General features: G+C 36.7%; 1 protein-coding gene across 1 annotated transcript in view; it reads right to left on the minus strand.

Moving 5' to 3' along the window:
- Positions 1–16,148, minus strand: part of LOC107508816 (glutamyl aminopeptidase) — a 73,040-nt gene extending 56,892 nt beyond the window's left edge. Inside the window, exons 1-3 of the mRNA XM_016140824.2 lie at positions 15,240–16,148; positions 5,010–5,151; positions 2,854–2,985 (exon numbers count right to left, since the gene is read on the minus strand). Coding sequence (XP_015996310.2) covers positions 2,854–2,985; positions 5,010–5,151; positions 15,240–15,847 — 882 coding nt within the window. The 5' untranslated portion in view covers positions 15,848–16,148. The remainder of the gene's footprint in view (positions 1–2,853; positions 2,986–5,009; positions 5,152–15,239) is intronic.
- Between the last annotated feature and the right edge of the window lie 207 nt (positions 16,149–16,355).

A 16,355-nucleotide genomic window follows, 5' to 3' on the forward strand; every position in this document is an offset into this window, starting at 1 on the left:
TCTTCTTAGCTACCTTCCAAACTCAGTTACCTTTTTTCTTAACAATTTTTCAGACCAGGTCCTCCAATATAATTTTTTCTCATGAGCAATGAAGACATTTTAACATAATGAATGGTTCAACTACTAATATCAGCTATTCTTTCTCCAAGTAAACAATTAAGAACATAGCCCTTGATTCTGTGTTTATTGATATAAAGAACTCTTGCCGGAAGAGTGAAGATACCCAAAAGAGTTTAATCAGGGTATTATAGATTCTTGAATCACGTGGTATAATCGGATTATGAATAGCCATGATTAATGTTCCAGAATAATACTGTCAGAAGCAGAGTGATTAGGAATGGTCTTTTGATTCATGAAATTTCTACTAAAATATTGTTGTATTTGACAACAGCTACCTAGCTTCATATTTTTTAACTGACAAAGAAATAGAGGAGGTCACCGCGGTGCAGTAAAGTGAAGTTTGGATGTATCTCCACTGCTCCTGACATACAGAAGTAGCAGATGCAATTGAAAAAAACTGAAAACCTACAAGATATATCAAGATTTTAAACAATATTTGTATCTCCACAGAGTTGAAAAAAAACACAAAGCAATGGGCAGGAACTGAAGTACAGGCTTATTAGACTATGGTTTGGGAAGAAGTAGAAACACATTCCGGGGGTCAGAGCCAGGTCATGCTTTGGAAATCACGTTTTTAAACTCTGACTACTGTTTCTGATTATTTTTTCATAGCTTTCTGATTTTATTTTATAGTGATCATATCTTCTTAAATCTGAGTGTAATAATTGAAGGTTATGTGTATAAATATTTAATTTTTATGGCTTTTTAAAAATAATTATCTTTTGTTTCCTCGATTATCACCATTCACCCCCACTATGCCTAGGATTTTCTCTTTTATGTTGCTTGTTTTCCTCATATACCTGCTCGTCTTGGGTTGTCTGTTCAGTTCTAAGACTGTAGTCATGTGAGGCTGGTGTGGGTTCCCTCTGATGTCACATTGAAGTAGACTTACATAGGCTGTGTTTTTGATTGTTTGTTTTGTTTTGTAATTCTTTCTGGAGTGGGAAACTGTACTGGGAGCATTTGTGCTTGGCTGTCAGCTGCTAGATTTTAGTTTAGAGTGAATGGGTAGGAAGCCAGGCAGGGAACTTCCTAAATGTCAAACAGGTGGAATTTACCATGATTTGTCATTCACACTAAATGCCTTAAGGTTCTCCCATAAAGTTCTGTTCAACTTTGAGGAAAACAGCCCCACAGGTTTTTGCAAAAGAAAAAAACTCTGGTTGCCTGTCTTATAGATGGGGCAGAGAATACGGCACCTACTTTGCTCAGCTCCATGTTTCACTTTCACTGAATTCTCCTGACTCAGAGTTTCTGGTAAGTGTCTAAAGAGAGTTTGACTTTCTGTTCCTCTCTTGTCAAATAGATGATCATAAGGTAATATATTATGACAGTGTTATCTTTGTTTCCCACCCAACTGAGGAAAACCTTATTGATTTATGATAGAATGTTAAACACTCAGCTTTGATAGAAGAACCACTTAAAAAATATTTACTTCTTAAAAGATATTTAAGGATCTTTTGCCAAACTATGTTTTCCATTATGCCATTCCGAATCTTCTGTATAGTAAAGTCCACCATTAAAGCTCAGCTAACTGGTACAGGCTCTAATGACTCACCCAGTCAGTATAGCTATATAGTAATATTATCTCCAAGCCAATGGGTGCCCTTTGGCACATATGAAGGTCACAGCAAAGCAACACATGTGATAAAGGAAAGGCAAAAGTTGGATGGGTCATCATGATATATAGCCCCTTTAAGAAGATCTTTCAAAGTCTCTTTGAAAAATAGACATTCAGTTACAGGAAGCATACTGAAACCAAAGGTTTAGGATATCCCAGTATCAACCCCTACTATACCCACGTTAAGGTAAATTTTCCTGAAAGTGAGGTTCACAGGAAATAGAGGAATCCATCCCTTCCTTCCAGTGATTGGTGAAGAGGCAAAAATATTTTCAGAACATCATCTTTCAGTATTTGGAAGGAATTTGGAATTTGAGTCTTTACCACTTGCCAGCTGGGTGATCTTGAACGAATTACTTAAAGTCATTACATTTTAATTCCCTTATCTTTAAAATAGAAGTAATGATTTCTTCCTTATAAAATTTTATTGCAAAGATTGTGAGATTTTATACATAGTTACATATACACACATATGTAATATGTAGCACAGAGGCGGAACAACAGATTAAGCAAAATTGGGGCCTCCAAAATGAGAAAAAAAGATTAGGTAAAAGTGTGTGGCTTTTCAAAAGAATATTATTGAATTATTCATCTTGATAAAAATAAGTGTAGTATTTATATTTGCTTACACTTAAAAATATGCTTTTTTGACACTTTGTTGTCTTATTTTGAATTGCATATAGAAATGGCACCACAAATCTCTCAGTGCTTAGTCACTCGAAGGATATCGATCTACCGCTGGTTTCCTCCTCCCTCTCTGGACTGTCCAGGACCCCACCCAAACATATATACTCATCAATTTTACTAAATGAGACATGCCCTGATATTTTAACATATTCGTCATGATGTACTTAGGAGCTAGCTTTTCATTTATAATGAATTTTCCATGACAATAATTTGAGGCTATGCATGTCTATGTCTGTTGTGTTTGTTTATTGTTCATCTATATCCTTTGAGCTTACATTTTTCTATATTGTTCAGTGTACCACCAAGCTCACAGAGCCTGGTAACTAACGGGCTTTTCTAGTCTGTTGTATGAAAAAAAAAAATTGACTATTCAAAAAAGTAGATTAGTCACAAATGCATAGGTGTAAAAATATAATGTGACTCACAGGTATTCCCCTACTTGATGTTCTCTTTACGGAGTAAAATTGATGCACAGCAAAGCACACCAGGTAAGTGCTCATGGGGACAGACTTCTCGAAAGTCGTTCTAGTCCATTTATCATCCACTGATTCTTCTTTCTATTGAAAACAAAATATAACTTTTTATTTATCAAAAGGTCAATCATATACAAGACAAATGATTGTTTCAAACTTAGTTTCTAGTAAGATGTTCTTTGTCAAAGCTTAGAGATAAAAAGAAATGGTGATGTCACAAAGACTAAAGGGAAGTTTATTTTATTTTTAATACTGTGATAGAGTGATTAAGCTATACATTGTATAAAGTTTCTGAGGGAGAAATACAATTTCAAATGCAATAGAAACTGGAAGGGACTTTATATATCTTTCTACATGAAACACACAATCCTGACCATAATATTCGAGGAGATACTATGTGAAGACTAGGCTAATGTTCAAGGCCTTGCACAGGGAAAGAACTAAGTAGGTATTTGCTGATTTGACCATGTGCAGGAGAGCAATAGCTGTACCAGGCATAGCAGGATGTTGGGTTCCCTGTTCCACCTCTGGTTGTCTACATCAAAACCCAAGGTATGGCCAGTAAGTTCATTGCCATAGTTACCACAAAGAGAAAGGATTCTATTGTTTGATGCAGTTACTGACTCCATCTGTCTGGTTTTCTGTCCATTCCAGCTTTGCTTTTCTCACTGCCAATCACCAGTCTTAATATTTCATCTATGAAAACATGTCCAACTCCTGCTACTTATTGTTTAAACATTTCCACATACCCTGCAGCCACCCAGTAAGTCGCACTACAGTGAGAAGCTTTAAAAGGGGATTAAGCGAGGGAGGCTGCACTAGAATTGATGCATTGTTGACAAGACAAGCATGTATGCGCATGTTGCTTGTAGGGGAGTGTTGGAGCTCCAGCAAAATAAAAGACGCTGCAATTGAAAAAAAAATGTACTGGTATTAGTTTTGATCTAATGATGTGGAATATTCTCCTTTTTCCAGAAATATACTGTGCAAAAGGGAAAGATTTAATGGGGAGGTCTTAAGCAGAAGTCAGTAAAGTTTGCATTCCTTCTCCTCGCGCCTTCACTGTCCCCCCTCCATGCCAGACATTCTGATGGCATTTTACCCTGACCTAGTCTTCTGGATTGGTGTGTCATACTTTACCTTTTCCTCACTCTTATCCAATCAAAACTCAATTTCTAAGGTGCCTGACACCAGAAGCAAACAAGTTGATAAACTAATTCGCACTGAGTTTATATTCACATAAAAACCAATAGCTGACGGCAGTTTACTTTTTAATCTTCTTAAGATTTGTTTTCTTTTGTTCTTGCCTTTTTGGAGGAATGTTTATAATTAAAAGGGATAAGTTTTAGTGATATTTCAGATAGCAGGTCAGAAAGATGGGAGATATAATTTTGGCAGAGTGTCCTTCTGATACCAGTAAGTGAGAATTATATCTAAAGAAAGCCTGACCTTTTCATATGTCAAACGTTCAACGTATAACAAACCTCAATTTTGAGGTAATGGCACTTTAGTTAACTACATTATCCATTATGGGAATGAGAAGCAGTAACAGAGGAAAGAGTCTTAAGTTGACAATTGTACAGACAGAGATTATTGTAACCTATTATTTTTTAAAATTTAATGAGCATGTTTCATTAACCAGAAAGTCTACAGATGTGTTGTTCCTTGGAGCTGGCTTGTGGACCTAATATTTAAATGACAATATTTTACAGTATTTCTATCTTAAAAACTGGGTTTCTATTCACATAAAAACCAAGAATACCGATGAAGCCCTCAAATATCTTTAAGTCTGTAATAAATTTGCCATTAATTTTTCCTGACTGGGGATTCTTTCCATTAATCAGAGCCTAGCCGATGTATAGCTAATGTATTCTCTCTTGCTTAGAAAACTCGGCATGGCTTATTGACTGGACTATGATCTCTTGAGTTAAAGACTTTTAGGACTCAAAGGAAAGAGACTGCCAAAATGTATTTTGAAACCTCTAAACAAACTATTAGAGCACATTTAATTTTAGAATTCAGTGAGGTTCTCTCACAGCAAATTGGATAATTTACCTGATATTTTAAACAGACTATTTGCATAAACAAAAAATTTGAAAAATACTCACCTCCACAGGCATATTTGAAAGTGCCTGATAGTCTTTGGGGTGGACGATAGATATTGTATAAGTTGCCTTTTTGTTGGGTTCATCAAAACAAGGGAAGGATTTCCTGGCATCTGTTGGTTCATGATCAGTGGCTGCTATGCTCCTTGGAAACAAACAAACACACAAACAAAACACATGTGGCCTCTTCGGACAGCCCCTCTGTTTCTATTCCTATAGAAAAAAATCAACTGTGTAATAATAACCATTGCATGTCTTCAAATGAGTTTCCATTCAAAGATTATCAAATAGTTGTTGACGTTTTTTCTGGAATTTTTAGGTTAACAAATAAATGAAAATCTGGAAACCCTTCAGATATTCTCTATGAATATTTAGATATTTTGATGCCATACTTAAAACTATGTAAACTGTAGATGAGTAAAACTAAACACAATTATGAGCTATCACTCTCTTCATCTCAAAGCTGATGAACAAGAAGTAGATAAACAAAGGCAACTCAAGAGCTCGTCTCTAACTGCCCTTGTGAGAGTGAGCAGCTGTGTTCTGTCACACAGTAGTGGAGCATATTCCAGTCCCAGCTCCTGTCCCTAATGGCACATTCTTTCTTGTTTATGTTACACCAGAGAACAAGGCCCAGTTTCATTTCCATGCAAAGTCAGTGCTCTGAGTAACCTCCTAGGTGAAGCAATCTTTGGCCCTGTCTAAAACCCATTTTTGAGAAGAGACAACATTTTTTTATGGCTCTAACTAGGCATATGCTATGTAAGAGGAAAAGTTAATGTTTAATGTTTCCATCATTTCAAAGTGGACATATTTGTTCTGAGTAACTGCTCAAAAAACCTATGAATATGTACTTTTTACACGTAGTCATATTACAGTAAGATAGTTTTATTGTATAGTTGTTCGTTAGAAGAGTAAACAAAGTAAAAAATATAAAGGAACAGAAAAGTAACGAAGATGTGTATATTTGTCAAAACTCATTGAACTGTGCTCATTAAATTTATGCATTTAATGCATATATAAATTTTTTTACCTAAAAATAACTAAATCAATATTGAGCTCTACTAAGTAGTTTTGTGTTGCTGTGGTATGGGTTAACAATTCAGAAACAGTCTTTTCTGTATGCTGGGTTTGAGCAAATAAAAAAAAAATAGAAAGCAGGTTTCTCACTATTGGGGAAGAGAATTATAAAATTGTAAAGAGGGAAGATTTAAATGTACCTTGGTATTAAATTGCAATTTCAGGTTTGGTATAAATGTAATGATTTTTCATATAGTTATATGTAGATGGATATAAAAACACACAGAGAAACATGTATTTTCTAGCTTTGTCTGCTGACAGGACTAAATGCAATGACAAATTTGTAGCAATGAGCACAGCTAGTTCCCAGAGGACCATTTGTGAATACCACTTTCCACTAAAAGGAACCAAAATGGCTGATTCCAGTAGTAGGTCAGGAAAAGTTCAAGATGATCCTGGAACATCTTGCTGTGCCAAAAAAGTAAGGAAGTTCTCAAAGATTCATGAGAATAAGTAAAAAGGACCAAGAGTCCATTTGAGAGGACTACCACTAGCCAAATCTGGTTAACTGGAACATCAAAATAAACAATGAGATTACAACTCCTTGAATAAAATGAGAAGCCACGAATCCTTATGCCTGTAAAAAAACAAAAAATGAATAAATAAATAAGTGGAGTAGAAGAGAAAGCTCTTCTTTGCAATAGATTGTCTACTAATAATTTTAGGAGGAATGATGATTTAAAAATCATCAGTGGGGTACCAAAACAAATGGATGAAAATTTGATGAGGAAATGAATATCTGAATAGTTTCGAAGGATCTGTCCAAAATTACTTACAAAGGGAAAAGTTGTAATTTTACAATGGAGAAACCCGTCAGATATCACCTTAAGCAAGAGATCAAAGATAATAACACAATTAATAATAACATAAGCCAACATGATGCGTCGTCTCCTGATGCGGTCTCCTGAGAAGGGAGCAGCATCACTTCTGTGAAATTCTCAACAAGAAGGCTAAACTTGCATTTTTACATCATCAGGAAAGTCAGACAAACAAAATTGAAGGAGGTTCTTAAAATAAGAGGCCTATGCTCTTCACAAACATCAAGATTGTGGAAGACAAAGAAAGCAGAATGGACCAGTCCAGTTTAAAGAGGTCTAAAAAGGCATGACACTAAATGCATTACATGAATCCCGACTGACTTCCGGATTGTCAAAAAAATTTTTCTTTCTCTCTTTAAGCCAAGAGTTTCAAGAAAATTTAATATAAATTCACTCATTTTATATTTAAGTTCATGAGTCACAGCCATATTATGTCCCTAGTAAAAATTCTGAAAAGCTGCAGACAAGGCCCACCTCCACAACAGTGTCTGCCCATGAGTTCACATTCGCTTTCCAACCCCAAATAGAAAAGCCCGACCCAGCACCCTCTGGGAAAATCAACATTTGATTCAAAGACACGTTGTTCGGTGATGATTATTAAGGTTCCAGCCGCACCATCTGCTCACTAGAAAGTCTGAGGGGAAGCAGGCAGCTAGGAAGACAGAATCTTCCTCTCACAAAAAAAGCAATCGACCTCCAAGCAAGAGATGGGTGACTTGGTACCACTAAAGGACATTTTTGGGTTAACTGATGAAATTTGATTATGACTATGGATTAGATAATTGTATTATATCAATGTTAAATTTCCTGGTCTTGGTGGCAGTACTGGTGGTTATGTTGGAGAATGTCCTTGTACTTAAGAAATTTATACTGAATGTTAAGAGGTAAAGTTCAATATACTTAGAGAGAAAAAGAGACACATGGATGGGGCAGAAGGGGTAGGAGGAGTGGGTGGTGTGGGAGGAGTGGGACAAAATGTAAACAATTGATGAATCTGGATGAAGTGTTTCTAGGAGTTCCTTGTACTATCCTTGTAACTTTTCTGTAAGTTTGAAATTATTTCAGAATAAAGTTGCTCAAAAAGCCTCAGCCAAGAACTTATTACTCTTCAATAGAGTAATTACTGATGAGTGTTTGTGATAGTAACAATTTAACTAGTGAACCAGAGTTTCTAACACCATGCAGATTGCAGTGAATTGCAAATACGTCAGAATATAAAGAAATCTGTACATCTTCTTGAGGTACTAAGGTTTTATAACAGGCTGCACCAAGCTCCAACCCCATGTTTAGTCAGCTGCCTTTTTTCTTCTGAATTCTTCTGGCTTCTGATTTCTTCCAGAGGCAGAGGGAAAAGAAAAAGTCACTCTGCAAGAATGTAGCAGACTACTCACATCTCAGAAATAAGCCAGCTAACCAATTTGGGAATATAAGTGTGCGTGTGGGGTGAGGGTGAGCAGGGAGTGGAATTTCACGTTCCTAAGCAATAGCAATGGGGTAGGTTTTCAAATAGTCTTTTCGGGTCTCTGCTCTATGCCTGAGCACCCAAGAAAGAGAAGAATTCTCAGTCCTTTTCTCATCTCTCTTTAAAAGAGGCAATGCTTGATTATAGATAAAAATTGCCTTCCTAAATTAGAGCATTTCTGAAAGTGCAGAGATATTTTGGAAATGGAATATAACAGCATTGGAGGTGTCTCTGTGCGATGTGTTTACTGGTCCTGTCGGTGAAAGTCAATCACTGCAAACCCACTCAACTACAGTGATCTGGACATATATTGGCGTAGGTAAAGTGACACTCAACAACCAGAAGAGCTACAAAATGTGTGTAATTTTTTAAAGTGTAGAGCCAAACGGATTATGGGGAAAATCTTTTTCTAAGAGTAAAACTTCCTAAATTCTAATCTTGCTTCAGCCTCTTCAGTGTGATCTTGCACAGATTACAAAACCTACGATTCTTAGTGCCGTCATCTGTAAAAGCTGGTTACCAAAGCACATCCGTCCTCTTTACAGGGTTATGGGGGAGAAAAGGGGTAGGGCGCGTGTAGCAATATATTTGAAACTCTCTTAAAATGTACATAGTGGGATTGGGATACACTTCATTCTATTTTCTTAAACTCTAGAAGGCTAACTAAGCTTTCTGGTATAGCATTTTCCACAACCAACAGACTTCGAAATTCGTTCATCAGACAGAAATATCTATACTGGAATAAAATTAATTTTTAAAAACGTGCATGTAAATACTATAAGCAATATAACAATTTTTAAATGGTAACTTGTTATTTTTCTCATGAACTCCTGAATAACTCAAAAACTCTTGTTTATACATGCTAAATTCTACTGAAAGTTACCAAAGTTTTGGAAATATATGCAAATTCGAAAACAACAGATATGAGATAACAGTATAAAACAACATTAGATTGCAACTTCTTTGCAGAGGTTTTATTCAGTGATTAAAACTTTTTTCTTTTCAAAATCAGATGAATTGTGTTGCAAATTAATGGGAAAAGCCTGGCTAATAGCACAGTATGTTCAGGAGTGACTCTTGGGTATATCCCAAGAATAATTAGAATGCCAGGCAACTGTGATGAGGTAAACCACTTTTTCACAAAGACCTCTCTATGTCATGTTAGTAAGTCACTTTGAGGCCCAGCACATTACAAATATAACTCTATGTAGCTTATTAATTTATAAAAAGGAAGAACATTCCTCTGACGTCTCTGAGTACATTACATCAAGGTGACTTTAGGGAAAGCTGAAGAGAGAAGAAGTGATATAGCAAGTCACAGGCAAGTTCACTTTAAATCAACTTAAAAAAAAGAAAACTACTTGATTATCTCATAAATCATCTGGCATACAGTTTCCAATCAAGATTCTCAGGCTATGTTCAGCATGTTAATAACTTAAGCCAGCAATATAAATAGCAAGGTCTGGGGGAAAATATTAAAGGGCTTCTGATGCAAGTGAGGCAGCCACAATTGCTAAGTGTTTGTGCAGACTGAAGAAAGGGTTCCAGAACTAAGGAGGGAAGCTAGCTATTCACTGCAAGATGACCCATTTAGCTTATTTAAATCCCAACATATTTTTGGTGGTTTGAATGAACCAGTTAATTATTTAACTTTATTTTCCAATTGCTTTTTTTTTTAATGTAGAAGACATTCAAGGGTCAAGTAAAATCTCTTTTTGTTTCCTTGCTTCTAAAAATAAAGGAAATTACTAAGTTTCCTGCAACAAGTGAACGAGACCAAAAAAAATCTATTCCTTTGTGATATTGGGTATATTGATAGCTTGACATACCAATCTAAGAATATAATAAATAAATTGACATACAACTAAAATTTCAATATCAAAACGAAATGAGTACACACATCCAGGAATGTGAGAATATACTATATCCACTTAGCCAAGACTATCTCACTGATTTCTTTTTTGCCATGTTTTCACTTAACTCCTAAATCTTTATCACAAGTCCTAACTTTGTGCTTCAGACTTATTTATCCAAATGCCTACTAGACATCTTTTCCTAGATGTCTGACAGACATTCAACACATTGAATCCTGAACTTATGACCTTCCCTTCTAACCCTGGTTCTCCTCTCTTCTATTTCCAATACCAATTAAATAAATGTGTGGACTATTATTTCTGAGCTCAGATATATGGGGCATCCTTGCCCTATTACTTTAACTGAACCTGCTGCATAATCAATCAGTTTGTCAATCCTGACTCCCTAACCTCCAGACAGTCTTCTCCACTGTGTCCTCTACTGTCGATCTTAAAATCCTTGTCTACCCAATCTTCTTCTCTTTCCTGGGTCATTGCAACATCTCCCATATACCCATGGATGGTCTTGGCTCTTTTCTTCACCATCTACATCTAAATAGCAAGCAGTCGATTAGTCCTTAATAGTGCCGCCCATCATTAGCTATCCTTCCTTTTATTTCTTATGGGTTTTTTTAGAGTTATCTCTAGCAAACCTCTTCATATAAATTTCTCCCACAAACTAATTTCTTCTCCCCACTTTGCTTTTCTGACTTTTCTCACTCTATAATGCCTTCTCTTTTTACCTGCTTTTGCCTTATCATTTGCCTATTGAAATCTCATCATGATATCAAAATTTAGCATTAATCCTACCAATGCCACAAAGAACACCCAGAAAACCCAAACTAGAAACCAGCTGTCTCCTTTTTAATTTCTTGTTGTAATTCCTGTCAATTCCAATAACTCTCAGACCTTAAAGTATGAGGACTGCATTCCTAAGTCAAAAAAAAAAAAAAAAATCTACCCACTCCTCTTCCCTTCAACAAGATGAGCAGAAAAGAAACCAGGGAAATCTTCCACCCTGACTGAGTGGAAGGTGGACACGTCATTGGTGGAAGTTGGACTCCTTCACGGGAAAGGGGCTGCGGCAATGCAGCAAGCGGGTTCCAGCTTGTGCCTGAGGACATCAGTTGTGTAAAGACCTGTATGAAAATGTTTCTATACATTCATTCAATAATATTTGAGTGCTCGCTGTGTGCTAGGCAGTGAATAAGAGAGACACAGCCTACTCTTAGAGATCCACGGTCACATAAGGTTGGGAAACAGCAACTATGGCAGTCCTGGACGGTCATAATGGACATTATCTTATAAAAGCCTCTGGAAAGTCCAACTATTAAACACACACACATACACACACACGCACACACACATCCCACATCGTTTTGTATTTAGTACTACTTCCCAAACTAATTTGACCCCAGAAGCCCTCCCTTGCTTTTGTTCTGGCAAAATCTATTAATATCCCATGCAATCAGGGCTCTGTGGGACATACTTTGAGAAATACTGTGTAAGAAGAGCAATTCAAATGTTAAGGAAGCTGAGCCTGGGAGAGAAGCAAATATCGTTATGCACTTTGGAGATGCGAGTAGAGAAGGCTCTGCCTGGGAGAAGAACAACTGAAAAGCGTTTGGGGTTGGGGGTTGGGTTCCGGTGGTGTGGGCAGAGACACATTCCAAAGGTTCCCATCCTCTCAAGTGGTTTTCCTCAGACTGTAAGGAACTGACCAGAGAGTAGGACTTTTAAGTTTCCCGAACTTTTTCCTCCTAAGCCTCACTGCAAATCTGTCCCCAGCAAGATGATGTGGATACTATTGCTAGGACGCCCTAAGCTGGCTCCATCTTCACCAATTCTCCTTTACCTCAGAATTTTGAGCACCGAATATTACAAAACTCGCTCTATAATGTGAAAGAACGGTGCTGCTCCAGTAAACTGACTCTTGTGGTCCTTATATGGACACTGTGGATGGGATCCCCTTGAGGCCTGCATTGTCAAAAGTTACAGGCTTGAAAAAAATGCACTTTTCTCATACGCTTGAAGTATTTCATAGCAAGAAAAACAAAGAGCATTCCTTTTAGCTTAAATGAAGTTATTAAGTATGTGCCAAAACTGTTCCAAAGCGTGTACGCAGTGCAGAACTGCCAGCATCCTGTGTAATATGAGAGCCTCGACCGCTACCAATGAAAATAGACAAATTCAGGAAACCAGTCTTCCCTGAGAACCTAACCCAGCACTGGCCTTCCTCGCCAATCTTTCAGTCGCTTAGTATTTTCAAACCAACAATTAAGATAGCCGAGTTTCAGAACATAAGCTCTCACGTTCATATTATATGGTAAGATTAACTGATGCAGTAAAATAATTCAAAGAATCAGAGTGAATAATACATATTTTAGTATACAGTGCTTTTAAAAAATATGTGAAATATGCAACAGACATTTATTAATGGAACTTTGTTCCATATTTTTTTGGCCTTCCTACAGTGTATAGAATTTTCATAAAATATTTTGATGGCTTTACTCAGATGAAATATCTATTGTTTTCACAATCTAAGAGCAGTTTTAAAGTCTTAGCAATAGTCATTTAAAAGTTTTCACTCCTTTTCACTTCACACTAATGAATTTTTAGAGTATCTTACAGGTGGATATTCTTCAAAATAGTATGCATTTTTTTCCAATGAAGTGCACTTTCAAAAATCATTTATCATTAGTAAGGCTTAGAGAAATAGGTACTTCCATTCATTGTTGATGGAAACATAATTTAGGACATACTCTTTGAAAGTCAGTTTGGAAACACGTATATGTGCATGCACACGTTACGTATCTTGTGTGCACGCACACACATATGCGCATGCATTCATATATGTGTAGTTTGGACTATTTTCTTAAGAATTTAAAATGTTATACATAGTTTTTTATAGGGATGTTCATTACACTTTAATAGGAGTTTAGAGGTAAAAAAGTAGGAGCAACTTAAATGCTCAAGTTTAATGGAAAAGTTGAATAAATTACATTATAGCCTACAATGAACTATCATATATCCATTAAATCCTTTTGTAGAAGAATACCAAATAACGTGTTACAATGCAGACATATCTTAAAAGCATACAATAGTATGTACAGCATAATAATGCCATGTTTATCTGTGTCCATAAAAAATACTAGAGGAATATCTGCTAAATATTAATAGCAACTCTACTTGAATGATAGACTTATAAATAGATTTTTATTTTTTCTTATATTGTTCCCTGTCTTCTAAGTTTTCTGCAGTGAATGTGTATTATTTATGGAAAAAAAACGTTACAAGTTTATGTATATATTCATATCCTTTGTACCCTAATATAAGGAAATAAACAAATGCACACTTAAAAATGTACTTACAACTATGCTCTTTTCTGACTTGTTTATAATAGTAAAATATTGGAAGCAACTCAAATGTCCAACATTAGAAAACTGGTTTTAACAAATAATGGTACATTCAGACAATAGAATATTACACAATCTTTAAAACCAGATTATTGAAAATATTTAAGAATGAAGAGAAACATAGAATGTTAAGTTAAAAAGGTATATAGATAGATACATAAACACAATATAATTACAATTTTGGTTGCCTAGAAAACTATTAGAATAACATTAATACATTAATAGGGTTACCACTAGATGGTGAAAACATTTGTAGGTTCTTTTGACTTTCCTTTGTTATAATTTTCTGTGCTTTCAAAATTTGTAATTTTTATAAACAAAAAAGTAAACAATAAAGTTTGTTTTATTACAAGTGATATTAAGATACACCATCTATATGAGCATGATCCTTCTAAAATTTTTTTTCAAACTAGCATCTCTACTCAATGTATTAATGTATTAGTGTACTGTATTATAGTCTTTGTGTCTATCTGACAAACAGGAAGAATTTTGACCAAAAGTTTGCTTTGCTCTTTAAGATACTTAAAACGACATAGAAAGGAATAGAAAGGAATGTTCAGTGGGTTGATCCCAGACTAACATTTCTGAACTGTGATACTAAGATTTCTTAATCATTTACCTGTTCAGAATATGCATAAGCAAAGGTCAAAGCAGTTTCAAGTTCAGTGATATCTCACGTGCCACACCCACAGTAGGAAGGTTTTTTGAGATCACTGAGAGTTTCTGTCTTTAACACAGCTTTAGTAATATAGCCTCTGATTGATTGTCAATGCAAGTAATCATTTTTGCTAGATTCAAGAAATGAAATTGTATGCACACTTCATCAACCCAGTACACACACACACACACACACACACACACACACTCTCCCTTGGAAGACTGTGGGAAGGAAAAATGTTATTATGTCCTATATTATTTAATACGTCTTTTATGTTACAAAAGGTAATGTTTTTTTCATTACTATTGAATGTTGCATAATGGGCAATGAGCCTGAAGATTTATCTATGTGCTGCCACCAATATGTGGACTCAATGAGTATTTATTGAGAGCTTATCCGTAAAACATGGCTCTGGCCATAGGAGATACAAGGACACAGTCCTGCCTCCCTTCCTACATGGAGACATAAAGAAAACGCCATAGAGTTTACATACTCTTTCAACATCTTTCTCTAATAAAATAGTAAAAATTATTATTGATGTGTACTGACTTTCACTTAAATTCAGCATAGTATCATTTTAAAGGTTCGGTTTAAAACTATTGCCCAAAAATATCACCAGTGAATTTTTTCAAATACGTATATTTTTAAAATTCGAGTTAGTTTATGTAAACGCTAAGGATAGGATTCAGTGTATCATGTTTTTTTTCCTAATGGAATACTCTGATTTTTTTTTTTTTTACTCCGTGCAGCTCACTCAATACTTTCAAGTTTTATGATAGCCTTTGAAAATATAACAGAGCAATAATTATTGCTTCCCAGACCAACAGACAGAACTGCCAACAAGTTTAGATAAAGATCAGGCCAATAAAATAATTAAAAGGTGGAAAAGAAATGGAAAGTAAATATGTGAGTTCAGGGGACATACAGCAAAAAATACAATACTTACTTGACTTGTCCTTTCTCTACGTAAGTCGTTCTATAAAACCCCACGAGTGAGCCATTCAACCAGCCAGCGAACTCCATGGTCAGGAGGTAGGGACCCTCGTCACCGTTGGGTGCGAGCTCTTCCGCTGCCTCCACCACCACATACTCCTGCTTTGTGTACTCGAAGCACCTCTGGATTTGCACCTGCGCCCCAGAGGGCCGCGTCAGCACCGGGAGCCGGCTGATCTTGGTCTCACGGAGGTGCAGCCACAGGTGCCGCGTGGCTGCGCTCACGTTGACGGAGATGGTCACACTGCCTGTATACGTGTCCTCCTCCATTATGGGCTTCACCTCCAGCTCGTAGTGCACCGGGTTGATGAAGTCCGGCAGCCTGAAATTTGTCCAAGCTCCACTTTCATCGTCACTGGCAGGGCAGACCCCCTGGTCCTGGGGAGGGCTTGCTGTGGGAGGATGCTGGGAAGGGACATTTTCCGCCGAGTCACAGGATCTGGTTAAGCCCACGGCAAGTCCTACTATTAATCCTACACCCACCACCACTGCGCAGATAATGGCCACATGTTTCGTTTTAATGCAGTATCTCTTAGAGCCTTCTCTGTCTTCAATGTTCATTTTTGTTTCCAAAGCCAAATGTTACACATGAAAGGATGTTAAATTTAACTAACGTCAGCAGACTTCCTTTTTAAATTGGAAAGAATGCTCTGGTTTGGCAGCCCGTTTTCACTTCTCCCATACCTCTCTCTGGCTTCTCGCGTCTTTGCCTCTCCCTGCAAGTTCCCACCAGCCACTCAAGGATGAATGTGGAACCGAGGGGTGGGACAGAAGAGAACTGAGCAGGAGGAAGAGGACTGACGAGAAAATTGTCACAGCTCCCTTATAAACAGTGCATCCCCACTCCACCCCTCTGGCGCTGGAGGGAGTTAAATATAAAACAGAGTTTAGCTTATCAGCCAACAGGAGGATGATCTTTTGCCAAAGCTCTGTCAGCAGCTTTTACAGGGAGAGGACGTTTGGGGAGGAGGTGTGCTTGCAATAGAGAAACTCAACCTTTGTCACCGGGTCTCTGGCTTCTTCCTGCCGTGCTTACAATCTTTCTCTTAACCAAACGGCTTCTTGAATT

This window comes from Rousettus aegyptiacus, unplaced genomic scaffold (assembly GCF_014176215.1).
Source record: "Rousettus aegyptiacus isolate mRouAeg1 unplaced genomic scaffold, mRouAeg1.p scaffold_m13_p_10, whole genome shotgun sequence".
Taxonomy (NCBI): domain Eukaryota; kingdom Metazoa; phylum Chordata; class Mammalia; order Chiroptera; family Pteropodidae; genus Rousettus; species Rousettus aegyptiacus.